Source organism: Gopherus evgoodei, chromosome 2 (genome assembly GCF_007399415.2).
Source record: "Gopherus evgoodei ecotype Sinaloan lineage chromosome 2, rGopEvg1_v1.p, whole genome shotgun sequence".
NCBI classification, from domain to species: Eukaryota; Metazoa; Chordata; order Testudines; family Testudinidae; genus Gopherus; species Gopherus evgoodei.
The window spans coordinates 65375435-65402425 of NC_044323.1; the positions used below are offsets into that span (position 1 = coordinate 65375435).

General features: G+C 41.3%; 1 protein-coding gene across 2 annotated transcripts in view; it reads left to right on the forward strand.

The window, feature by feature from the left end:
* WIPF3 (WAS/WASL interacting protein family member 3) overlaps positions 1–26991 on the forward strand; it is a 54475-nt gene that overhangs the window by 20579 nt on the left and 6905 nt on the right. The window contains exons 2-4 of one of the 2 annotated variants that reach the window (XM_030550858.1): positions 484–640; positions 21602–21734; positions 23025–23153. In XM_030550858.1, the coding sequence (XP_030406718.1) occupies positions 539–640; positions 21602–21734; positions 23025–23153 (364 nt within the window). In that variant the 5' untranslated portion in view covers positions 484–538. Of the gene's footprint in view, positions 1–483; positions 641–18126; positions 18503–21601; positions 21735–23024; positions 23154–26991 lie in introns of those variants that run through there. The other variant, XM_030550859.1, reaches the window with a different exon arrangement.

Sequence of the window (26991 nt, forward strand, 5' to 3'; positions counted from 1 at the left end):
TTCTTTGGAAGTAGTAATGCACTTAATGAAACTCTATTCTGGAAAATTATTTCTTTGTCTATTATTCAGTCATGTCTTTTTGGTATTGGACCAATCCAAAATATCCTTACAAAATTTTTTTTCTATCTATAGAAATACAAAACTCTCCTTAAAATGGAGTTTCATCTGAATAAGGGCTTCAAGATTTGACTTATTGTAGTTTGTTCTTTTTAGCATAATTGCATTTCAGGTTATGAGCTGGATTAATCTAATAGCTGAAGTTGGACAGGTTGGCATCTGTACATTTAGAATTCATGGAAGCTATCCAGCTATGTGAACTGGCTCTTTAGATGAATGTTATCTTCAGATATCTGTAATGAGGGCTGTTCATACTGTAGTACTAGAGGCTGTAGAGTACAAAAGTCTTCAGTCTGCTGAGAGCAAGCAGTTTGGCTGGGACTGTTCTTCTGTTTGCGGTATGTAAGGACATTTTTTCCCCCTCAGGATTTAGAATTCAGCTGGAGTCTTTCATAACGGAGTGAAGCTAGAAACTTGACAAATGCCTGTGCCGCCACCGCCTCCTCCCCCTCCACCACCACCTCTTCCAGCTTCTGGAGGACCACCCCCAGCACCTCCACCGTTGCTATCTTCATTACCTCTGGTAAGATCTGCTTTTCATTTTGATTAGTGTAGCAAGGTAAATGTCTTCAGATTATTTTTCAGATTTATTTCAGATTATTGTGATAATAGCAGGGGCAAAGAACATAAGAACGGCCATAGTGGGTCAAACCAAAGGTTCTCCAGCCCAGTATCCTGTCTACTGACAGTGGCCAATGCCAGGTGCCTCAGAGGGAGTGAACCTAACAGTAATGATCAAGTTATCTCTCTCCTGCCATCCATCTCCACCCTCTGAGAAACAGAGGGTAGGGACACCATTCTTTATCCATCCTGGCTAATAACTATTAATGGATTTAACCTCCAGGAATTTATCTACTTCTCTTTTAAACCCTGTTATAGTCCTAGCCTTCACAACCTCTTCAGGCAAGGAGTCCCACAGGTTGACACTGCTCTGTGTGAAGGAAGAACTTCCTTTTATTTGTTTAAAACCTGCTGCCCATTAATTTCATTTGGTGGCCCCTAGCTCTTATATTATGGGAACAAGTAAATAACTTTTCCTTATTCACTTTCTCCACACACTCATGATTTTATATACCTCTATTGTATCCCCCCTTAGTCTCCTTTTTTCCAAGCTGAAAAGTCCCAGCCTCTTTAATGTCTCCTCATATGGAACCCATTCCAAACCCCTAATCATTTTAGTTGCCCTTTTCTGAACTTTTTCTAATGCCGGTATATCTTTTTTGAGATGAGGAGACCACATCTGTACACAGTATTCAAGATGTGGGCGTACCATGGATTTATATAAGAGCAATAAGATATTCTCCATCTTATTCTCTATACCTGCAATGTATTTTGGATCAGGTGTTTGGAACAAAAACTTAGGCCAGGTTTGTGTGCGAGTGTGTATACGCACACAAATTTAGCACTCATAAGTACTCCCCAAAACACAGACAGCTTGATTTTAGTTTGAAAATGTGCACATGGGAAGTGTTGATTTCTTCTTTCATTTCTAATAGTTTGTATTAAGGATTGTAGTGTTTTATCCTTAGATGTTTTCCTTCCTGGGGATACACCACATGATGCTTTTATCATGTTCACAGGTACAGCTATTGTATGTAATAGATCACCTGGTTGCATGTCACCAACCAGTGCATATGCCCTTGCAGTAAGCGGCTGATGCCCTGGCTGGAATTCCAGGTTCTTATTGTACTTTGGTTATGCTGATCCTTGGGGATGCTTCTTCAGGCCCTTTTCCGTGTGTTGCAATCACTTGTTTCAGGCTTAAAGTTATGACTGTAGAGAAAATAATGAATAGCCATATTCAAGGCCAAGCATCTCTGATTTCCTTGTACACTTTCTCTGCCACGGCTATACTCCTTGCAGCACGCATTAGTTTTCTTTGTCTGTAGAAATAAGTGTCCAACTCTTTTTAAAAAATAGAGCTTGATTTCTTTTGTGACTTCTGGTGCTGATATAAATATGTACTTCAGACCCTTGAACTTCCCTTTCCTGCTCTGACATCCATGCCCATTTTGTGAAGGAGTCTATCAGTTTTTTTTGATTATGTTCCAACTTTGTCCTCTCCTAGGGAAAAATTACCTTGCACCTTCTTTATTTGCCATTCCAAGTTTTAAGGAGTTCACAAACTGAACCATCCCGCAAAACTATCAAAAAAGTGCAAGGTTGTGAACTGCAAGGAAGTGCTTGGGCTGAAAACATACAGGTGGAGGAATTCTGGTTTCTCTGGTTTAATTTTGATCTTCAGGCATATTGACTGGAGTTTTCACATCTGTGTTCCTGATGTTTGTCTCACAAATCCAGTTAGACCGAAGTAAGTGGTCTGATTTTCAGAGAAGCTTAACTCCTGCAACTGCTATGGAAGTCTATAGAAGCTGCCCTTCTCTTAACATTAGCCACCTGTATTTAGTCAGCTAACTTTAGGCATCCAGTTTGAAAATTTTGGCCATGATATACAAAGGGACAGATCTTCAACTGTGACCCAAGTGTAGGAGTCCCAAGTGTAGGAAGTGTGCATATGTGTGCAAAAGTGGCTTAAAGCTCAACATTGCACTCCTGGATCCTGTTACAGCCTGTGCAGGGCCAGTTTCCCAGCACAGAGTTAGTGCTGTCATCAGGCTATTCTACCTTACATCAGCTGTAAATGGCCCCAGTGGCTGAAAACCCAATCAAAGACCAGCACAACAAAGGGGTGTCCTGGCCATGCCACTTTTGCCTGGTATACCATCAACAGGAAGGGGTTGTGGGATAAGAGCCTCTAGATCAGTTCCATGTAAATTCATTCCTGCACTGGGATGATCCTCTGACTGGTTTTAGGGCCAGTTTACACTGGTGGCACAGTGGAAAATGGCCACATCGCACTTTAGAATCTGGCCCACAATGTCAACCACTTCAGTTACGAGGTCACCAATCTAGACTTCCCGTGGTAGTTGCAAATCCCTCTTGAAAACTGTGTGTAAGAGAGTCCCAACTAAATGTGTTGCTACTTGTCACACATGGCACTATATCTGTTGGGAAAAATGAAAATATCCCAGACATAAGGAGCTTTTAGAATATGCAGCAGCTGGCTTCAGTCAGTTCATACTCTGCTTCCAAAGGGGTTACGTTTTACCCTGAATTTTCTCTCCCTCTGTTGCCAGAGAATGCTGACATCTTCCCATCATTTCATTTTAATGAATTACAAAATGTACTTCTAATTTATAAAGTATACTCAGTACATTACCCTGTCAGCTGGAAGTTGGAAAATCTTCCAGCACAAGTGCATAATTTAAAGGGAGAAAATGGATCCTGCATAAAGAATTAGTGAGACAATTCTGCCAAATGTTATTCTCGTATAACAGTGAAAGGAATCTTCTCTGCTAAAGTTGAATCAGAGGGAAGACCATCTCTAAGAGGCCCTCAGTGTCCAGTTAGTTCTACAGACGTAAAATGCTGACATAGGTCAAAGCTCTGTTGCAACTGTGGATCTGGCTAAAGGTGTTAATTGGGGAATCCATAACAAGTAGCTACAGACCCTAGATTCTTTTGCTAGGAAGATATTGTCTAGAATTTGGCATCTGAATCTTACAGCTGCTAAAACTGCCCAGCTGTTGCTACAGCTGCTGAATGTACTGTTGGAGAATGGAAATATAAAAATGATAGGCAGTAATATAAAAGTACAAAAGAAACAAACAAACTTTGCCTAGTCAATGCACACAGTTGAGTCTACACACACACATAAGTAGAGGGGTAATTTTTATATCGATTTAGTTAAACCAGCACAAGTTTTGTATGTGGACAGACATAAACCCAGTTTAAACTGGTACAAGAGTTTCCACACACAAGTGTTGCATCAATGTAATTAAACTGATTTAAGTTAAACTGGTGCAATTTCTATGTGTAGACAAGCCACAGGGGCTGCCTTTAGTATTTAAATACCCTGCATTTTCAAGCATGCAATTATATGGGATATGAAATTATATTATTTTTAAGAGTTCTGGATACTCGTATGTGGACCTCTGCAGTTTTCATCGTTGCTGTCACTAAGGGGAGCTTGTCAGGTTGGCCTTCAGAATAAGGGGAAAACCAATATGATGGATATTTTATGAAAAAAATTATCCTAAAAGATCTCGTATCTTCTGTGGGAGCTAATCTTCAGGGCCGCAACCAGAGGGTGCTGGGATTTGGGGGGCGTCGTTTTCTTTGGCAGTGACTGCAGCGGCCAGATCTTCGGCCGCCCCAGTCGCCACCGGCATTTAGGTGGAGGGAGCTGGGTCAGGGGAGTGTGGGGAGGGCCGCCTACAGCAAGTAAAGGGGGGGCTGCACTCAGGGGAACTCCCCGCCCCAGCTCACCCTTTCCCCGCCTCCTTCTCGAGTATGTGGTCACTGCTTCACTTCTCCTGCCTCCCAGGCTTGCGGCACCTAAGCTGATTGACGCCGCAAGCCTGGGAGGTGGGAGAAGTGAAGCAGCGACGGCGTGCTCGGGGTGCTTGTGCTCATAGCAGGAGTGAGCTGGGGCGGGGGGGGGCGCCTCAGGGTGGAGGGAGGTAGCTGCCATGCGGGGGGGGGGCGCCTCAGGGCCAGGAGGGGGGGCGCAAGGTGGAAGTTTCTCCTAGGGTGTGAAACATCCTTGCACGGCCCTGCTTATCTTAGTATTTTATCTAGAAGATAGAGCAGCTTTTATTTGGTGATCACATAACACTTGTGAAATGTTGTTATGCAGGTGTGATCTGGCATCTGGCTTTGCTGCTAGTTAATTCAGGTGAACCTGCAGAGAGTGAGTTCTTGCACTTACAGAGATCAGATGACATTTGTTAAAGGAGAACTAGTCAATTACTTCCCACTTTGTTTTTTTCATTGTGACAGAATGAAGTAGCTGATTCAGGCCAGGTGAAGTCTAACAAAGGGGAAAGAAGGAGTCTGAAGAATTAAGGGGGCAAAGAGTTGAGGCTGGTAGAATAGGAGAGTGTTGATGTAAGGGGAGTGGGGACAAAAAGAGATTGAACACAAGGAAAGAGTAACAACAGAGAGGACGACTGAGATGGAACTAAGTTTTAAGAAAAAAATGTAAGGAAAACAGCTGAAACAGAGCAGGGTTGTTGGGTTCAGTTATATCTCTAGCCTGCTTCTTGCTTGCATATATATTCCTGCCCCTGGAAATTTCCACTGCATGCGTCCGACGAAGTGGGTATTCACCCATGAAAGCTCATGCTCCAAAACGTCTGTTAGTCTATAAGGTGCCACAGGACTCTTTGCTGCTTTTACTTCCCAGCAGTCTCCTTTTTTTTTTTCTTTCTCCCTTTGGCTTTGCCATTGATGGATTGCGTTGTGGCCCTTCAGTTCATATCTGTCAGGCTTTTTTGACCCTTGTGCCACGCCTGCCTTATTATGTTCTTATTTGTGTGACATGGTTAAGAAGTACTTACATATGCAATGTGGTTAGAATAATCATGGATCAAGATCACGCTGCACCAGTTTTATTAAATGTCACCAATACTTTGGCATATATAGGGTTACTCTGGCCACTTGAGATGTTAACAACTTCCACTCCCCGGGGTAAGTGAAATAGTTATTACATTACCTACTTGCCTGCATATGATATCAAGATCTCATCTAAGCCTGGATCCCTCATTAAGCCACAATCCTCAATGATTTTGCATCTTTTCCTTTCTCCAAACCCCAAACTGCTTTTTGTTTTTGAGTCCTTTGCAATTTTACTGCCTTCCTTGAGTCAGAAAAAATTTAGTTTGGTTTATACTGTTTTTTAAATCTCTTGAGCTTGGAGTTATTCTGATATGAATGCTTTAATTATAGAACAGTGTTCTACTTATTTCATAGCTGACATGTTTTTTTTCCATTTCCTTGTAATTCTGTCATACAAGCAGTCACAAAATATGTTGAAATGATACAAAGATGGAATTCAAGGCATGTTAGGAACCACCTGTGCCCAACAGCTGAAAAACTTCTGGCTGCTTGAGCATGTAATAAAACAAGGCTTTCAAATGAATTTTCGAGAGGGAATGTGGGAGTATACATACAGCAACAGGTGTAGGTGCTGCTTGTTAGATATGTATGTGGCACCGTAGGTGGCTGATACAAAATGTAAATATAACTAATGGGAGTAACTGAGCATCACTTTGTGTGCCTGCCTTCAGGGGTCATAGATAAAATGGAGGGAGAGTTGTGGAAAAAGAAATGATGGGGCATAGGTTCAGGCAGTGGCTTATAGAATCTTAAATCTGGGTCCTCCTGATGGAAAGGGGGTGATTGAGGAGTTTTTCCTCATAGTCCGATAAAACTGAAGGAGTTTGTTTCACTTAAACTTTCTAATCTTTGTTTTCCTCGGCTCTTTTTCTTTTGAAGTGTATGGGTTTTTTTTAATTTGGTAAGGAAACGGGTTCATATAACAGCCCATGATAACGTTAAAAACAGGCACTGTTCTGGAACTAGAAGAATTACAAAGATGTCATTGCTGAAGCTCGCCAGTGAAGAATGAGAATAGATGTTTTGTTTTGATAACCTGCTATTTGTTTTAAAGTGCAGTAATCAGTTTACTGGTCTGCTGCATGTGTCTACAAGCATGCATTTCTGATATATTCGATCAACATCTACTAAAATGTTGATATTTTAGGAAGTGTTTTATATGTACTAGACCCTCACAGTAGATGTTTGTTTAATGATTCAGACATTTCTGAAGTTAAAGAAAATATTTCTGCCTTTCTTCAGAATTATTTTGTTCTTTATAATGAAGCGTCAGGGCAGAAATGAACCAAAAAGACACAATGGCTCAAATAATTAAAACCAGTAGAATTACACCAGGAGTATTTGGCCCATTGTTATGTTAAAACCGAAGGTGAAAAGTGTTCTTGCTTCAGAAAAGCATTTAGTTAGTACAGTGTAAAGCCTGAAATAATGCAAAATGTAAATTATCACATGGATTAATTATAACTGTTCCTGAATTCTTATTAATTAAATAGAATTAAGGGAAAATTACAATAGCTGCTAAACATATGGCAACCTACTGGTTTCTTCAGTTGGCTATTGTACCTAACTTTCTACTCTTGCATTAAAAACCTCAGAGGAACAATTCCTCTCTATGTAACTGTGTGATAAATGCATAATTTACACAGAGATAGAATGTCCAACGTTAGGGAAAACATCAGATGATCTCTGCAGTGGGGGACATTGTCCTTCTTCTCTTTCATGCAGTTGCTATGTTTTGTCAGAGAAAACCTTGTAAGCCTGCTTAAGAAAATTGGAAAACTACAGTGTTATCTCTGAAGTTGTGTGGGAGTTGTTTTGCCGTTATGACATTTTTGTACTGCTAATGTTCAGAAATGGAAATAATACATGTAGAACAACTTGGTTGAATAGCATGGGAATTTACTGCGCATGCATTTTGGATATATCTTTGAATACTTTTAAGTCAGGTACATGATTCATGTAACTTCTGAATATTTCTTAGTGTTTTTCGATTAGTTCAGTTAAGAGGTTCTCCCAGATGTAGCGGTGAAAGGTCACAATACTTTTGAGCTATGTCAGATCTTGGCTGTGTTTCAAATAGACTTTGACTTCTGTCTCTCTCCTAACTTCTAGAAGGAGTGATCTAATGCCAGCTTTGGTTAGAAATCTCTTTTCAAGTGGTTGTATTTTTTTTTTAATTCTGTAGCAGCTAGAATTGTCTGCAGTAAGATTCTCAGATATAAAGAAAATAAGGAGAAAAAATGACTCATTCCAGTTTAAGAGGTGATTTTGGAGGCAGTAAATGTTGCTGCTCATTTGAATGCAGAGGTTCCTTATGAAGTCATGCACTGTGCAGTCACTTTCTATCCAATTTTGAGGTGAATGCAGATCCCGCAGAATAGTGGGATAAGGAACTAGGGGTGCAAGTCAAATCTGGATCTCTCACAAGGCAGTGCAGCGTGTTATCAGTAGGCCGTCCTGATTCTATTGCAGCCTTTAACTTCCTAGTCTGTAGACCTTGAACTACCAGTCAGTTTTTACCCTCCAAGTATCTATTTTGCTCCATATTTTTATTAAGCCTTTAAACAGACTCCCGAATCATAAGATACTGCAGTATTTGGGTATATGTAAAAATAGGTTTCCTATATTAAATACAGCTTGAATTTGTTTGACTTTAATAGCTACAGAGAGGCAGGCTGGATTGCTGGAAGGCCTGGACCATTTGGCATGAGGACCTAAGCATTCCTGTTGGGTTTTCAATTGCTTTCTTTATTAGCTCTAGAGGCAGGATTTCTTGAACCACAGTCACCAACGGACTAAAGAAAAACACTTTTTTTTTCCTGTTTGGACCACTCACCAGTGCCAGTGTTGCCAAATTCTGTTACTTTATCAAGAATCTTGTGATATTTGGTGGTTTTCTTAAAGCTGCACCTGGGGACAATTGATGACATGAGAACCTCAGCTTTCACTTAAAGGGAAACTTCTAGCCCTTGTTGTTGTAGCAGAGAACTTGAAAACACAAACCAAGTTGCCTCTAAAAGTTCAGAAGGCAAGCAAAAAGAGCTTCCAAATATATTTTTTTTAATCTCATGATTTTGAGGTCTGATTCATGATTTTTTGAAAGTTTGGAGTTAGCAATACTGCACTCACAGCCCTGTCTTTTTATGGTATCCCTGCATATTACCACTCAGATTAGAGTCTGAATTTGGAGTTTGGCCCATTCTCTTCCTGGACCCACTCTCTGTAAAAGTGGTGATGAGAAGTTTAATTTAAAAAAAAAAAAAGGATAAATTCGTCTCAGTATAATCTCAGTATTTTTAGCTTCATATGGAGTATCTTGAAAATAGTGAAAGGGGTTATCTTGCTTTTTTCCCCTGGCTGTTCGTGTGTGGATTTCAATTTGCCTTGCCTTGAGTAATGAAGAAAACTTGCTCTTGAGTATGTAGCACTGTCTGATACTAGTATAGCTGGAGAGGATCTCCTTGTAGACAGTGTTATCACCATACAGAGTGTAACTGCTCAAATAATTGGGATATTTGTGGATACCTAATTATTTGATTTTTTTTTTAATAGTGGAAGAGGCTGGCTTGCAAAGGAGTGGTGCTCAAGCTGCATGAAACTGTAATCTTTATCTATAACCTTCTGTAGTCATAGCTTAAGCGGGGCAGTATGAATACAAAGATAAAACCATGCCAAGATGACATTGCTCAATTTATTTCTGTCTGGACTGGTACAGGGACATGTACTGCATATATTTATAGGTGATAATACTATAGAATGATATGTTAACTAGGATCATGCTGACTTTGTTGATAGGAAGCACACTTCCTTTAAGCAGTTGTGTTCTATGCAAGGTTGCTTTTATAATATCCTCCATCATGTTTAACATCTGACTTTAGTAGAAAGCATTCCAAACTAGAATGGCGTAAGTTTTTCATCCATATGACTTGTGCATAACTTTGCTGAGTGTAACTCACTGAAATACCACTAGACCATCTGCGATACATGCACATTCTGCAGGTGCAAATTGTGACCTGTGGAATTTGCAATAGATTTCAGCCAGTCAATTGGTACTATTCTTACAACCTTTCAGTTAAAAAAAATCCCATACATGCCTTGAATTAAACTTCTGTACATTGCTGGAATGTGATGTTACAAGAAACTGAAAAAAAATTCAGTTTTTCCTAGCCTTAATCTGATTAGAGTTTTTCATGGATACAGAAGGTCATTTAAAACCTTAGAAATGTGTTTGTGTAGGTAGCCAGACAAGGTGAATCGTATAGTTTCTTTAGAGCAGGCATAGATTAAATTATGATGCCTGTAGGAGGTCAGAGATACTGTTATTATTTACTTGTATTACTGTAGTACAGAGGAGCCCTCATTGTGGACCAGGACCCCTAGGTGCTGTGCAAATACAGAGTCAATGTTGCTAACTCTCATGACTTAATTGTGAATCTTGTGGTAGTTGGCATTTTTCTTAAAGTCTCAGCTTCTGGAATTATGTCATTACATGAGAATCTCATCTTTCTTGGGGGGGATGGAAGGGGGGGAATGCTAGCTCTCATAGGTGTGGAGAAAAGCTTGATAATGTGAAACCAAAAGGCAAATCCTTAATATTTATTATTTTTAAAAATCATGAGATTTTTAATACAATCTTGTGGTTTTTTTGGGGTGGGGGGCGGGCTGACTCATGGTTTTGGAGGACTTGAGATTGACTGTACTGTAGATTCACATTGCCACCCACCTTGGTGTCCTGTGTGATTGTGTGTCTGAAATGGTTTGAAAGCCTGCTCTGCAGAAAGAGAACTCCAGCCTGGCCAGAAAGTTAGGCACCTATAGTAAATAAAAGCAGCTCAGCACTTCTGAAAAATCCATATCACTTCTGTTCAGTTAACTAAACGTGGATTTAGATCAGGGGTTCTCAAACTTCACTGCACTGGGACCACTTCTGACAACAAAAATTACTACATGACCCCAGGAGGGGGGAACCAAAGCCTGAGCCCCACCATCCCAGCGGGGGGACTAAAGTCCGAGGGCTCAACCCAGGGCTGAAGCCCTTGGGCTTGGGCCCCAGACAGTGGCGTTCAAGCTTCAGCCCTGGGCCCCAGCAAGTCTAACGCCAGCCCTGGTGACCCCGTTTGGGGTCCCAACCCACAGTTAGAGAACCACTGATTTAGATGCTTACATTTAAACACTCACATTTGAAAATTTTGGACATAATCCCTCAATCTGCCCAACATTTTGCTTGTTGCAGAGCTGATCCAGATTTGATATAAGATGTACAGTATTTCATGTTGTCTGACTGTGCAGCATCCGTGTTACAGAAGGAGGATTTCACTAACTGGATTGGTGTGTGCTGGTGGTGGCAGCGGCGATAGGAGTGATGATGGAAATAAGTGCTGGGGTCCAGCTGCAGACAGTTAAAGCCTTGTCTATGCTACTTTTTTCCTTTCAGCGTCCCACCATCGCTATTGTGACGGGATATTGCAACCACATGCGGTATCTTTGGGACCATATTGTGTTAACTTTATGTATTGCTGTGTGCCAAGGATTGTGTGCAACTCGGGGGGGAGGGTTGCCACAGTTCTGCCTGGAACTAAGAGCACTGAGTGGTGGCTAAGGAGAATCACTCAAGTTGTAAGGAGAGGTACCACCCTTAGGGAAACTAGCATATACTGCTTTAACCTGGGGTTTCTGGAGACCAACAAAGAAAGGGTTTTTGCTATACAAACTGACTCAGGGCCTTCTTTCTGATCCAGAAAACAGACAGGATCTTCTGTCCAAGGGAAAGTACAGCCACGGGCAGCGGGTGGAGCCCCCCTTTGGGGAGGGCTAGCTCCCAGCTCCACCCCTTCCGCCTGCGCCTGACCCACGGCCGAAGCCCCGAGACCACCACCACCACCACCACCAGCCCGCGGCTGGAGTCACAAGCCCCTCTCCCAGAGTGCCCCCCCCCAGGCCGCAGGAGCCCTGGGCTGGCCAAAGTCCTGAGCACTCCCTGCCTCATCTGGAGGTGCCCCGGGCTGGCTCCTCCCCCTCCCCCCCGCCTTGGCATATTCCGGGGTGGCTGAGGAGGTGGTATGTGCCTCTGCAGCCACCCCGGAATGTGCATGGGGGCTTAATAAAACAAAAACTTTGCCGCCAAACCCTGGAACGGGGGGATCCGGTGGCCGCAGCAGAGCCTCCCCTGGCTTATTATACCCACCGCCCATTAGTACAGTGATGAGAATTTGAGGAATAAGTCTACAGTAGACACTACCTACCTAAGTATATACATTGCATGACCTTTAAACTTGGGTAGAATCAGATTAGAGTTTTCTGCATGATTAATAGTGAGGCCGTAGTTGTTAATTATTGAGCTGAGCAGAGATGGCATGAAACTGGCTGTGTCGTTCTTTGAGGATAATAGCCTACCATGAAGCTATCTGGCTTGTGTACTCACTTGTGCTCCATTTGAAAGAAAGTTTGCATGGTAACAATTCCTCATATGGGTAGTGCTTGAAGCTTAACTTTCTAGAGGACTCTGTTTACACAGAGATTGCTGTGTTTATTAAAGTAAACTGAATGTCAAGAATTAATTACTTTCGGCCCGTGCTGCAGAATAGCAGTACAATAAACAGCCCTGATCCTGCAATTGACTGTGCAGGTGGAGCCCAACTGAAGCCAGCGTGGCTTCATGCAGTTGACTGGGTCTTGAGAGATCAGGGTATTAATGTGAATAGTAAACTCCAAAATCATATACACCAACCTTCCTATTACTAAACAGAGTCTTAAAATAGCTTTCTACTAAGCATAACTGAGCTATTCATATTTGTTTGAAGTTCATTTTTCTCTTGAGATTCTTTTATAACCTAGCAAAGAGTTAAAGCAAACCTGTTGCATATTTGAAACAAATGCAATAAAAATGACTTACTGTTTTTCTCTCTGTTCCTAGTCTATTTTATGCCAACTAGAAATAGGGCTTTTAAAAGGACTTTTCTTATTGTAATCACACTTTGTAGCATGGCTCTAACTGTAACTCTGTATTAAAAAAACCCCATAAATAAATATTGTTGCCTGCTGGGCAGGCTGCTGCAACAAATTGAGTGGTAAATTCCACTCAAGGGTAATTATAATCTAGTAATCAAGTTTGAGGTACTCTGGGCTTCACACTGGACTTGTGCATGTTTATGATTAGAGCTGGTTAGGAATTTTTCAACTAAACTGTTTTTCTGTCAGAAAATGCTAATTTGTCAAAATTGTTTGCTCGGAAGGGTCAGTTTCAACAAAAGATTCATTGCAAGATTTCTTAGGTCCAGGATGGAATTTCTGGGTGAGAGAGTGCCACACCCCAGAACAGCCAAGTGCAGTTAGTGCTGGAAAATCCTGTTTCTAGACATAGCTGCAAGTTAAAATTAATAATAGTCCCTATCTCCTCTTCACCATTGCAGAGGAAGGTCATGGTGAAGGAGAAAGCACCTTGGCCTGGCCATGCTGATGCAGGTTCTGTGTGGGTCAGCACAATAAAGTGTTATAGTGCCGATATCCTAAGGTAACCCACATACCTCCTGAGTCTGGTGTTCTGTCCCCTCCAGTGGCACCGAGACCACTTAAGGATTAATGAGTCTGCTCTAGAGCCTTAGCTAAGTGCCATCAGGCTTTTAGTTCATGAAGTAGAGGCTCATGTATTTGCTCCAGAGATCCCAGGTTTGATCCTACCCACCGACGACTGGGATCTGTTGACGTTACAAGTGGGGGCTTGTCTGAGATTTCAGCTGGGAAGTCTGTGAAGCTCAGGATGTGCTTCCTCAGCTAGGGGAAGTATATAACCCACAAGCCTTCTGGGTGTGGTGTTCTGTGTTATCTAGTGGCATCGAGACCACTTACAGAGAGACGGATGAGTTTGCTCTGCAGCAGGGGTTCTCAAAATGGGGATCGGGACCCCTCAGGGGTCGCGAGCTGTCAGCCTTCACCCCAAACCCCGCTTTGCCTCCAGCATTTATAATGGTGTTAAATATATTAAAAAGTGTTTTTAATTTATAAGGGGGGTTGTCACACTCAGAGGCTTGCTATGTGAAAGGGGTCACCAGTACAGAACTGTGAGCACCACTGCTCTACAGCCTTAGCTAACAGTCATGATGTTTTTAGCTCAGGCAGTAGAGGTTCATGCACTGAGCTCCAGAGGTCGCAGGTTCGATCCTGCCCACCGACGACCAGGTGTGTCTGCATTACACTAACAGACCCAATAAATCATTTTGTCAGTAAAGTGTACATTGAATGTGCTTTCCATCTGCATTTTGACTTGTACAGTTTGTACAATGTCTGCTGAAAGAGAGGGGATGGGCACATTTTGAACACAAGTTATCTACATATTAGATTTGTTTTCCTTTATTTTTCTTTCCATATATCTGTTTGTGAACTCTAAGTGCATTAAACTAATCCTTTTTCCAGACATCTTTAAATCTTGTTAATTTAAAACAAGAAAAGCCCTAAAGGCCAAGCCTGCGAGAGACGTTCATAACTCTTAATGCATATGGTATGCATACATCACACAAGAATAACAAGGAGTTATTAGTTTTCAAATGATATCTCACAAGGCATATTTTGTACAAAGACTACTACAGCAGTGTGTAAGTATCGGAGTGCTTCGTGCCACTCTGTCATCCACAGCTGTGTGTCAGCCTACTCCTGTCTCTGTTCTAGCCACAAACCGATCAGAGCTCCTTTTGGTCAAACACCTTGCGCAATTTATTTACAATATTCTTTCCCACCACCTTGACAGACTTGTGCAGCTCTATATTTACAGTAGCATACAGTCCTTAGCAAGGGGGTGGGGAGAGAGACAGATGGTATCTTTCCCCTGAAAGATCTCTCCTGGCTCCCCCATCGCCCCCACTGAGCACTTCCTTCCTGTGGCTTTTCTTCTTTCTGGGCTAGTGGGTTAATTAGCCTAATCACTCTCTCCTGCCCCTCCCCAATCTATCAGTGAGGCACAGCTTTGCCCCTTAGATTTACTCTGAGGTGATATAATTAGTGATTCAGAGATCAGAGTGCTGGTCCAGCTGCTGTTGCCCAGCTCTCTGTCACAGGCTGCCTAGGAACTGTGTGGTATAAATGACTGCAGATATGTTTTTGCTGGACTGTTTGCTTGTTTATTAAGAACAGCTCTACCCTCAATTGCTGTGAGAATTGGATCAAGAATGTATTTCAAGATCAACAGAATGAAAGTACCCAGCCCAACCCGAATACCCACCTGAGTCAAGAAAGATTCCTCTTTTTCTAGGTACCATGGTAGGATTGGATTGCCACCTGCCTGTTTTTAACTAGCCTGGACTGTTTTATGTAGTGTCTCACCAGCTGCTGGTGAAAATGTGCCCCTTTTTTTTTTCATGGCACTAATGTTCTCTCTCTAAACTGCAGTAAACACGTGCGGCAGCGTCCATGCACTGTGTAACTTCTGGCATGCATGCCACGTGGCTAAGAAGGGTGCATACTGGCACAGCACCTGGGGCTCACTCTGCAGGCCACGCCCTCAACTTGCTGAAACTGCAGTGGGGATTGGGAAGAGGGCTGCACCTGAGGCTCACCAGCCGAGAAGGGTCAGGAGCGGGGATTGGGATGAGGGTAGCAGGGGCTCCTTCAGGGACTGAGGCTTCTGGGAGAGAATGGGTATGAGGTTCAGGAAAAGGTAAGAGGCAGCAAGACCTTGAACTGCCTCTGGTTCCTTACCTGCACCAGACTTCTCAACTCCCTCAAAATTGCATCTTCCAACTTTATTTGTGGTCAGCCTCATGAGCTACTTCTTTCATCTTATTAAGGGAATTGAAAAATACAATTTCTCTTGTTTTTACAGTGCAAATATTTGTAATCAGAAATAAATATAAAGTGAGCACTGTACACTTTGTATTCTGTGTTGTATTTGAAAATGTAGAAAATACCCACAAACTTAAATAAATGGTATTCTATTATTATTTAACAGTGCAATTAATCGCATGATTAATTGTGATTAATTTTTTTAATTGCATGACAACCCCAGTTCTTATTATGCTTTTCTCCACTTTTCTCCTTTAGTGTCTGGTATTTTCTCCCAGTGACAGTACTTATACACTGTAATCAAGTGATATCTCAGTCTTCTTTTTGATAAGCTTAAACAGATTGATCTCTTTAAGTACCTTATTGTAAGAATGTCTTCTCCAGGCCTCAAACCTTTTATTTGTTGCTTTTTTTTTCTTCCCCCTCCCCCTTTCCAATTTTTCAGTATCCTTTTTAGTTTGTGGACATCTGAATTGTATGCAGTATCATTCTCACCAGTCGTCTCCTTGCTTTGACTTGCTACGACCCTGTTTATACGTCCAAGGGTTGCATTAGCCCTTTTTTTTGTCACAGAGTTGCACTGGGCACTCATGTGGAATTGCTTGTCCACTATCACCCCTAAATCCTTTTCAGAGGCACTGCTTTCCAGGATACAGTCACCCATTCTTCAGGGATGACCTGGAATCCTTGTTCCTAGGTATATTGCATAACATTGGGCTGTATTAAAACACCTTTTGTTTGAAGGGCTATGCTTATTACGCAGTCCAGATTGCTCTGTATGACTGCCCTGTCATCTTTATTATTTTCCATTCTACTAATCCTTGTGTCATCTGCAAATTTTGTCAGTATTGATTTTATGTTTACTTTCAGATCATTGATGAAAATGTTGAATAGCATTAGTCTTAATACAAATCCCTGTGGAACCCTGCTAGAAACTCCCCCATTCGATGATGATTCCTCATTGACTACTACTTTTTTTGAGCTCTGTCAGTCAGTGCTTAATCCATTTAATATGCGCTTTATTGATATTGTATACTGCTAATTGTTTGAAACAGGAAGTGGTACATCCTTACAAAAGTCTAAGTATATATCACATCTACACAGGAAGGATCATCTGAAGTGTCCACTGTTGGCTTCTGCCACAGTATATAGATGTGAACCAGTGAACTGATCTGATGTGCTACATCCTATGTAATATCCAACAATAAAGAATTTTGTGGATATGAATGTTGGGGTGCTTGGTACAGTAGGTAGGAAAGCATCTATAACAAAGGAGATTTAAAATAACAGCATGAATAGTGTCTGTCAATGCAGAAACAACATGGCCTCCACTTACCAGCTTAAGTTTAGGTGGCGTAATCGTAGGACATTAAATTGCAGCAAGGATGGTTTAGGTTGGACTTTAGGAAAAACTTCCTAACTGTCAGGGTGGTTAAGCACTGAAATAAATTGCCTAGGGATGTTGTGGAATCTCCATCATTGGGGATTTTTGAGAGCAGGCTGGACTATCAGGAATGGTCTAGATAATACTCAGTACTGCCTTGAGTACAGGGACTAGACTAGATGATCTCTCGAGGTCCCTTCCAATTCTATGATTCTATGACATGTAAGGGAAAAATATGGTGAAGCTCAGTGAGGTGAAAATAAAGCATTTCTTTAAACTGAGGCTACTGCACATGTGACTTATTCTATTTCTGCAACAAATTATTTAACACGACATTCTTTTGTGTGAAATAATAGAGCAATAATCTATGATTCTATGAAATAACCTGATGGTTACCAAGGAAATGAGAACCAACCAATTTAATTTCATTCTGTGTTACCTTAGGCATCTCTGGCATTTAGTAAAACAAACGATCTTCACATTCTTGTCTGCTTCCCTTCTGATTTTCAGTGAAGGAGTGAAGCATTTCCTATTCTGTAAATGTAGTTGCCCCATTAGTGCAGAGAAGCACTTTGTAAGAATGATACCCTTTGTGTTGCACCTCTCCTCCCCCTGTGAGTGTCAAGGAAAATGTATTTGTCTTCCTGCTCAAGACCCTTCTGTGTATATTTTTAAGATTGAAGGTCTAACCCCAACGAAGAGTTCATTTCTGTCTTTTGGCTGCACCAGCTTACACAATTTATTTTATTTATTCTGTATAAATAACATGACAGTGAATCCCTGGCTAATTCTGCTTCCTTAACAGATATCTGTGCAGTACTGAAGAGATGATGCTTGAAAAGTTTGTCTACAGCTAATCAGTTGGAGCAGGTTTCCTTGCTGGTGTAAATTTGTATTTCTGCCCCTAATTGGGATACTTGTGCTAAAGGGTACCAGCACTCACTGGCACTATTAAAATGTCACAGACAGCGTAGGTGTGGGCAATGCTGCAAACAAGACATTCCTAGGAGAGTTCTCACAGGTGTGCAGCCAAGCAACACTGCTACTCCCAGACCGTCTTGACCTTGTAATGGAAAAAGAGAATCCATATCAAGCTGCTCCACAGCTTAATCAATCACTAGACGCATCAACTGCTCTGGCCATGAAGATTATATATAAATGTACAATATGAGGCTATAAAACTACAGGAGTGTGAGGGGGAGTGTTTGAAGTGAAGATTCCTACAGTTCTAGCCTACAACAATATATTTTATTTTTGCAAAATGAAGTATTCGCTCTGTGTAGTGTGACATTCTCTCTCTCTCTCTCTCTCTCTCTCTCTCTCTCTCACACACACACACACACACACACACACACACACACACACACACACACACACACACACACACACACACACTTCTAAATGGAATTTAGCAGTTGTTTACATTAGAGGGACACGGTGTCAGAGATCATTGTGACAAATTTAATCTGCTACAGACTGTGTACTAAAATACACAATATTCCAATACCCTATCTGCTCACAAGAATGGAGCAGGCAGGCAGATCGGACAGCTGGTATAATATGTGGACACATGAACCCAGAACAAAAACACAGCTGTTGGATCTAATTTTAAACCTAACAGTCTTGATCGAGTGGCTTTAGGTCCTAATTGACTGGCTACGGCTAAATTATTAGTGGGAACGGGGAGAAGGAAGTTTGAAGATACTAGTGAAAAGCTTTTGATAAAGGCAAGATATATTTGCTCCAGTTATGGTTCGTCCATTTGTCACAGTAAGTATTGTGAATATTGAAGGAAAAAGTGACTGGAAGTAAATTCCAACTGGTGTGTACCCTGTAACATTGCTTATATCAGTCACCCATTCAGAGCCTTGATAACTAGAATGATATATTGCTTGTACATTTAAACTTTGTTTAAAGCATGTGGGAAAGCACAACTGTTATGTAAATTAGGGAACTATCTAGGAATGATTATATTTTTTCAATGCCCTATTGAAGAATATATGGTCACAGTGTTAGTCACAAGGTTATTGCTGAGTTTTTATGTCAGATGGCAGAAATGTAACAGGCATTCCTGTCACCTAAGAGTGCCACCTAGTGGACATTTACAAATCCAGATTTTTTTTTTTAAAGCATAGAGGATGAAAAATAGGCAATAAAATGCAAGTATCAATATTTTAAATTAGCTGGGTAAAATTTCTGATCATATAGTGGCTTCTAAAAATTTTCAGTCTTGTTTTCCATCTTCACAATTCTCAAATAACATTTTTTAAGAGAGGGAGACGTTTGAGCCAGAGTTAGTATAAAGTTAAAAGTGGAGCAATAACACTGGTCTACAATTTTTGAGAAGTCATCTGCTTCAGAGATAAAATGTGATATTTATTATGTATTTTGATGTGCTGAATTCAAATATGACAATTAAAACAACTGATTGGCTACTGTTTCTAAGATATTTAAGTTTTTACATTTTATGTCTATGTATATTGTGTAGATAGTAGTAGAGTTTTAATCATAAATTGTAAACCTAGGTCTTTTCATGTGTTTATGGTTGCTTTACATAATAATATTTCACCTGTCCTGTTTATGTAACACTTTAAAAATCAGCAAAAGGGTTATATAAATAAAATTTAATTTATTATGAAACAAAAGGCAAAAAAGTATTATGTACATAGTTTAGTCCTATTCAGTGCAAGCATTGATGGGCTCCATTTGCCCTGATAGCCTGCCAGGAGATTCCACTGCTGTAGTCTGGAGCCCAACAGCTCTGCCTTACTCTTGGGTAGTTCCAAATCCCTGACAAGGTCATTCAGTTCACCTTGTGTTATGAGGTGTGGTTCAGAGGAGGAGGATGGGAGAAAATGTGGGTCCTGTGACATTGATGGTTCAGGACCAGAAGTTTCATCCTCTTCCTCGTCTGACTCTAGTGAGAATGATTCTGGTGCATTAGGAATTGGCAGTCCTTCTCCGTGGGGTACTGGGTGTATAGCTGATGGAATGTTTGGATAATGCACAGTCCACTTTTTCTTCTTTGACACACCTTTCCCAACTGGAGGCACCAGGCAGACGTAACAATTGCTGGTATGATCTGTTGGCTCTCTCCAAATCATTGGCACTGCAAAAGGCATAGATTTCCTTTTCCTGTTCAACCACTGGCGAAGATTTGTTGCACAAGTGTTGCAGCGTATGTGTGGGGCCCATCTCTTGTCCTGATCTCCAATTTTGCAGCCAAAATAAAGGTGATAGGCTTTCTTAACCATAGTGGTTATAGTGTGCTTTTGTGATGCAAAAGTCACTTCACCACAAACATAGCAGAAGTTCTCTGCACTGTTCACACAAGTACGAGGCATCTCTGCTCACTTTGGCTAAACAGAAATGTGTCCCTTTGCAAAATCAGACACTGACAAATAAGAGAGCAGGACACTGTATGATTTCTAGAGCTGATATAGGGCAATTTGTTCAGCAGATTGATGTTAGTTTCATTATGATTGCATCATCCATGACTTCTAGGATTAACATGATGCAATTCATATCATGTTTGATGCAATACCAGCTTCAGATTGCATCATTCATTGTTTTGCCTAAAAAGCAAGTACTGTCCAAACCCAGTCATAGATTTATTCATAGAGCCAGTCAAAGATGTATTTTAGTCATTTCTAGTTCAAATTGAGATCCCTTCCCTTTATAATTCACTTATCCTCCGCCATTCCCAAGTCAAGGGTCGTATATACTGACCCAATAGCATATCTTGAAAATTAGAGCCAATCAACAATTTTAAGCATCATTTTTGTTCTCAGTGACCCAGAATTAGTAAAGTTGGACTACATTTATTTCAGAAGCATTTTGGCTGTAGAGCAGTGTAATAGGGTGATAAAGTAAAGGGTCATGTGTGTTTCTGTTTAGGAGGGATAACTTGGCTATGATAACTTGCTCTGGACTTGGCTATAAGGACTTGCGCTGAGTTGAAGATTCTCATCTTCTAGGACAATCCAGTGCCACCCACATACTGGCTTTGGACATCTCCACTTTGTCCTTTTTTACCTGTTGAAGAAAAGCCAAATTGCCAAACATCGGAAATCAGAACAGATTTATGCTTTTTTTTTTATTCTGGAGAGTCTCATATTTTTAAAGAATATTCAAGAAAAAAAACCTCAAGAATTTATATTAGTGTGGGCATACCAATACAACTATTTGTCTTTACGCCTATAGCCTTGAACACACTAGAATATTGATTTGGCTAAATGATATTTTAAGCAATCTATTTAAACTGTTTAAATCTATGCAATCCCTTAATACAGAGGCACTTAAAACCCCAGTTCAAATGTCTGAATTATCATATCATCAGGATTAAACACAAGATGCTCTAATGTGATCATATCAGTATTGCAGGTTGCAATGCTTATGATTAAGTGGTCTATTTTAAAGAGGTAGGAGGACAGGAAAAAATGAATTGTGTTCTCAAATTGCTAATGAAATTTTCCTTTCACAATGCATTGTAGGTAAAATCAAAAGATCCATGTACCCTCCTTGTTAGCATTACAGGATGGGGGAGGGAGGCAGGTGTGCTTGGCACATCTAGGAACATTGGTAGCTCATTTACCAGGAGGTCAGACTGAAATGAAAGTGGGTCCCTTGTTTTGTTCAGATGAAATTAAACAGTGCTAGTGGAGCCCCCTTTAATTTGCAATTTCGTAGCTTTTGTGTGTCTGAAGACAGTTGTGTTAATTCCAATAATATATAATTTAAGGCACAGTAATAAAGATTTCAAGATAACTGCCTGTGATTCTTGCTTCACTCTATAAACTATTAGAGTTTATTTCTTGTGCTTCCTTTCTCAGGTGTTGCCATACTGTCTAATATTGTTATCTTCAACAGGCAAGTACAGAGCCCGCAAAGTTCAGAAAGGAAGATCAAAAAGGTCGAAGTGCATTGCTAGCAGATATTCAGCAAGGGGCTCGCTTAAGGAAAGTTACCCAAATCAACGACCGAAGTGCACCACACATTGAAAGTAAGTGTACAGCTTTATCAACTCTGAACAAGGAGCCCAGGCCCAGGCCTGCCAAACTCTTGGCCTGAGTAGTCCTGTAGAAGCCAATTAGACCGCTTGTATGACTACGGGTCTGCAAAATTAGTCAGGGCCTTAAGTTTGTCTAAGGCCAACTTTAGTATGCACAACCAGGGCCGGCGCAACCCATTAGGCGATCTAGGCGGTTGCCTAGGGCACTAGCATTTGGGGGGCAGCAACCGTGGCAGCCAGATCTTCATCTGCTTCTGTCGGGGGCGGGACCTGCCGCCGCCTAGGGTACCAAAAAAGCTGGCAGCATTCCTGTGCAGAACTACTGAGGAGAGAGCCTGAGTTGCCAAATCTAGAACCCACTCAAATGACAAATCTGGAACCTATAAATTAAGCATTTTATAGCACCCTAAGTGCACTACAGTAGACATTTCACAGTCAAAATTGAATTTACACTCCTCCCCTGAAGAGCTTACATTCTAAATGAGACTGTTCAAAGTAGAATTTGTCAGCTGTGGAAAAATTAGGAGATCTTTTTTCCTTCCATGTTTTGCTTTATTTATCTGATAAATCCTAGAAGCAGAGCTACTCTGAAACAAGAGCATTTATTGTCTGCCTAGCACAGGTTTCCATTTAGTTACAAATACATTATTTTTATTAAATTACCCCTAGCAAACTGATTTTAAATTTAAAAGGTAAAGAATAGTTTTAAAATGAGTTCTAGAGGTTCTAGAGACACCTGTGGGTCATTCCATTCTCACACAAACCACTTCCAGGCTTCTGAGTAACTGTTGGCAAGTTGCCAGAATTTTCTCCAGCATCTCTCACACTGAAGGAAAGAGTGTTACATATGTGTGACAGCTTTAATCTGTGCTGGATACCAGCCTGATCCACGGGGAAGTGATTTGCAGATTAGCTGGACCCAGCAAAAATAGTGCATTCTTAAGAGATTATAAGTGACTTCTGTCACTGTCAGCTGTGCTTCAGAATTGTATGAAAGATTAAAATCTGAATTTTTTAATGATAGTTTAACAGCTCATCACAAAATGACGGCTGAATACTAGGCTAAAATGTCTTAGCATTATTGAAGCACCAGAGGGTGCTGTGCTCTAAGATGTTGGTTAAATAGTAAAGGGTTAGCACTTTTGTACCCTCAGTAACTTTCCTTGCTGTATATGTTAAAACAACAAAATCAGAGGCTGCTGTTTGCTGGTGTTAGCCCTTTGGAAAGCCTGAACGTAGACAACAAAACACATCTGTAAACTCCTTCTCTCCTTGTAACAGAACCCAGAGGACCTAACAGAGATGGAGGTGGCCCAGCAACCAGCAAAAGTGGTGCTCAGCCATCATTGGGGGGCTTGTTTGCAGGTGGCTTTCCCATGCTGAAACCGGTTGGCCAAAGAGAAATGACGGGTAAGGACACTTTTCTGTAGGAAAGAACAGACTAATGAAACGGAGATTGTAATGTGAAATAAAAAGACTCCATATAGCTTTTGTGATCGTTTTTTTAAACCTTTGATTTATTTTGGCACTAAACTAATACAGCCCTTTATGCACACCTGAATCCTCCTTGTCTGTGCCTCTGCCCTTAAATGCTAAATAGTGAACCCTCCAGACCAATAAGAAAAATTGCCTAATATAGAGATACTGTATGCTTTTAATCCAGTTCCTCAGATCTACTGCACTACAGATGTGCATATTGCTTTAGAGGCACATAATAAAAATCCCTGCCCTCTGGAGCTTACAAAGTTAGACCTTGATCTAGCAAATTACTTAGGGCCAGACTGGTGGGATTTTCAAAAGTGCCTGTGCACCTAGCTCCCATTTATTTCAATAGGCACTTTTGATGATCTCACTAAGTGCCCGGAATCAATGGGACTTGGGCATCTAAGTAATTTTTTATGACTATTTCAGCCATAAGCAGCTATCTAATTTTAAGCATGTGGCCTTTCACATTGACTTGAATGGGGCTAGTTGCATACTTAGGCGCATGTTTAAGTGCTGTGCTGGACTGCGGCCCAAGGAACTAAATCTCCATACCCCGATCACATGTGTAGTCCCACTGATTTAAACGGAACTGCTTGGGTGTGTGGGGGCTACTCCTGTGAATGTATGTTTGTAAGGAAGCCCCAAGTAAGACATGACACAGTAACAGTAACAAAAGTAGGGGGGAAAGTGGCATGAAGGCTGAAAGTGGTAACACTAAAGGAGTGTGAGTTATGCTTTAGTTGTGCTCTTGTTAATGTTTTGTAGTCTTTATATCAAATATTTAATTATAATTGTGTTATAATATTGGTAATTTGTGGGCGTTAATGAATGCTAAGGCCCTGTCTTCAAAGAAGGAGTTTTCCAAAAATTTCCCACTGTTTTTGAGATCCAGTTAGCTCCAGGGGTACAAATAGTGTAGACAGAGAGCCTGTTACTGCCACTGTTTTATGTACCACCTCACCTAATCTTTCTCAGAGGAGTTGCTTTTAAGGCACAGTTGACCCCAAGCTTGTTAACAGTTCAGCTGTTGGTAAAGGTGGGAAATTTTGAAAAATGGCCCTAGTCTCGATGGTGCCTAAGAGTTCAGTATTAGAAGTGAGCTGAGAAATGAGTCTAGAAGGTTGCATGATGTCAACAACATGTTCACTTTTAGTCATCCCAATCATGGCATAACTGCAAGGGTAGATATCATATACACTGTATCTTAGGGTACATTGAATTATTCACCTAATGCTTTTAAAACAAGTACTCAGGCCTTGGCTACACTGGTGCTTTACAGCACTGCAACTTTCTCGCTCAAGGATGTGAAAAAACACACCCCTGAGCGCAGCAAGTTACAGCGCTGCAAAGCGCCAGTGTAAACAGTGCCGCAGTGCTGGGAGCGCGGCTCCCAGCCCTGCAAGCTAAACCCTATGAGGAAGTGGAGTATGCGCAGCGCTGGGAGAGCTCTCTCCCAGCGCTGGTGCCACGACCACACTCACACTTCAGAGCACTGCTGCGGCAGCACTTTGAAGTTTTGAGTGTAGCCATACTCTTAGAAATTGAAACTAGAACCTGCAGAACTTCCTCAGTCACTTTTCTAGTGGCTTTTATATAGACCTGTTTCTCCATGTATAAGAGGAGTTAGCTTTCAGTATCTGGTTACCCTGTTGTGATCAGGCTATCATCATAGGTTATAGAAGGGTCATCTTCACAGATAATGGGCTTCATGTCTCCATTTACTCTATTCTCTCTCTAATGTGATATGGAATTGAAATTGTCACTGTGATTGGTTAAGCCACTAGTAAATTGATTCCTCCCCTGCCCCCAATACAAACCACAAAATTGTCTCAATTTCCTGTGGCAGTCAGGAGACAAACCTTTCTGAACCAGGAATGCAAATAAACAAGTGTTTTATAAGATTTCCTAGGTGGACCTAGAGACAGGAGTTAAAATTAAAACCTGAGCATGAAAACATTAATTTTATTTCATTTCCTCTGATAGTTTTGCAATATGCTGGACCAGGATCAGTAACACATTCTGGATGCACTGTGTTAGTAATGCACAGTCTGGATGCATTGTGTTAGTAACATGAAGCTCTGTGGAAAATATTAGTTGAATTTCTTGAAAATGTGTCAATAAACTAATCACTCAATTAAGTGAAAATGTCCTGGGACGGTTAATTAGAATTGAAACTGATCTTCTCGCTCCGGGGCTGTGTGTGTAAGTTTAGGGGAGCTATGGATTCAAATATATTGCCTTTATCAATAGAAAATAAATGCTTGCTTGATAGTTGGACCTTCTGAAACAATAAATGGGCTTGTCATAGAACTGCTTCGTAATCACTGTAGGCTGCTGTGGGTGCCAAAATGGTGGAGTTGCTCTTTCAGAACTAATGTGGGCTCCGACACTCGGCATCCTGTGTGCCTGCTGTGTCCACGTAGCCCTGGTGTATGTGGCTGAAATAGCCACAAAGTTATAGAGCCAATCTTTTTGTTATGGCCCACCCCAAAAATCCATGGGATGGAAAGATCCCCACAGAGCACATCTGCACACTGTGCAGGAAGTGAAGTGTGCACATTTGCCGCATTGGAACCACACTATTTCTGTGGCCTATTGTGTCTTCCCCATCCACTGATGAAGAAAGATTTTCCCAGTATGACTGAAGTTTGGGACAGAGCTGAATCAGCACACAGAGGAAGGTATTGTACCAGAGTTGTTGTTTTTGAGAATTTGGTTTATAACATTAGCTCTGCAGCCATATTTGCAAACTGATGAATCTGGGGCCTCCCAGTCAGAGTTAAAAAATCATGATGTGCATCACCTGCCATCAGAAGCTGAGAAAGGAGAATTGGAATAACACCTGCATTTTTTAATTGGCCATTGTAAAAGGCAGACTAAGTGAAATACTCTAAAAGAGCAACTTTCTGAGTGGACCAAGTCAGTCTCCAGGGCTTATGCCAGACAGGAGGAGGCATGAGCAATTTTTAAAACCGTGTGCTGTATTGGGTACCAACCCACATGCTGTTCTTAAGGCACTTGTCTGTCTTTTCATCTCTTTCTGCCTTGTGCAGAGTGGAAAGCCTGTATCATGAGCTATCACTTACGACCTCCAGAATTTTCCCTAGGGTAGTTTTTCCCCTCAGGTTTGTCAAGCTCTCACATAAGGGAGTACTAAAATGGCTGATAAACTGGAGAATGTTAAGAGGAAAATGAACAAGTGTCTCCTGTACCAAAGCCTTGCAACCCAGCCTGGTTATTTGGGGGGCGGGCGTGGTCTCTCTATTTCATTGCAAGCCTCTCAACCACTGTCCGCAGCAGTCATGGTCTCCACAGCTATTTCTCTTATTAGCTGGACCCCACTGATCTCAAGGCATAGAGGTCGTGAGAAGTAAGGTGAGGTCTCCCTCTCATAGTGGCTCTGGGATTCATGAAAGGGGGGCTATCAAAGTCCAATCTGCAGCGGGCCACAGCATTGACAGAGGTGACTGGTTTGGAGGCACAGGTTGGTTTGAGAGAAATGGCCTTGCTCCTAGGTGGCTGAAATTTCATTTAAATGCCCTAGAGCCAAGCACCATGAGAAGGGCCCTGCTTTTCATTCCTCTTTTAGTACTACCATGGTGGTATTAGACATAATACCATGGTAGTACTCTAGCCACAGAGACCAAGGGGAATCAGAAGCCTTCTCTCCAGCTAGCACTAACAGGCTGGATGGTTTTGTCCCCAGGGCTTTCCACAGCATGGGAAAGTGTTACCGGATTTATTGAGTGGTTATTGATTATAT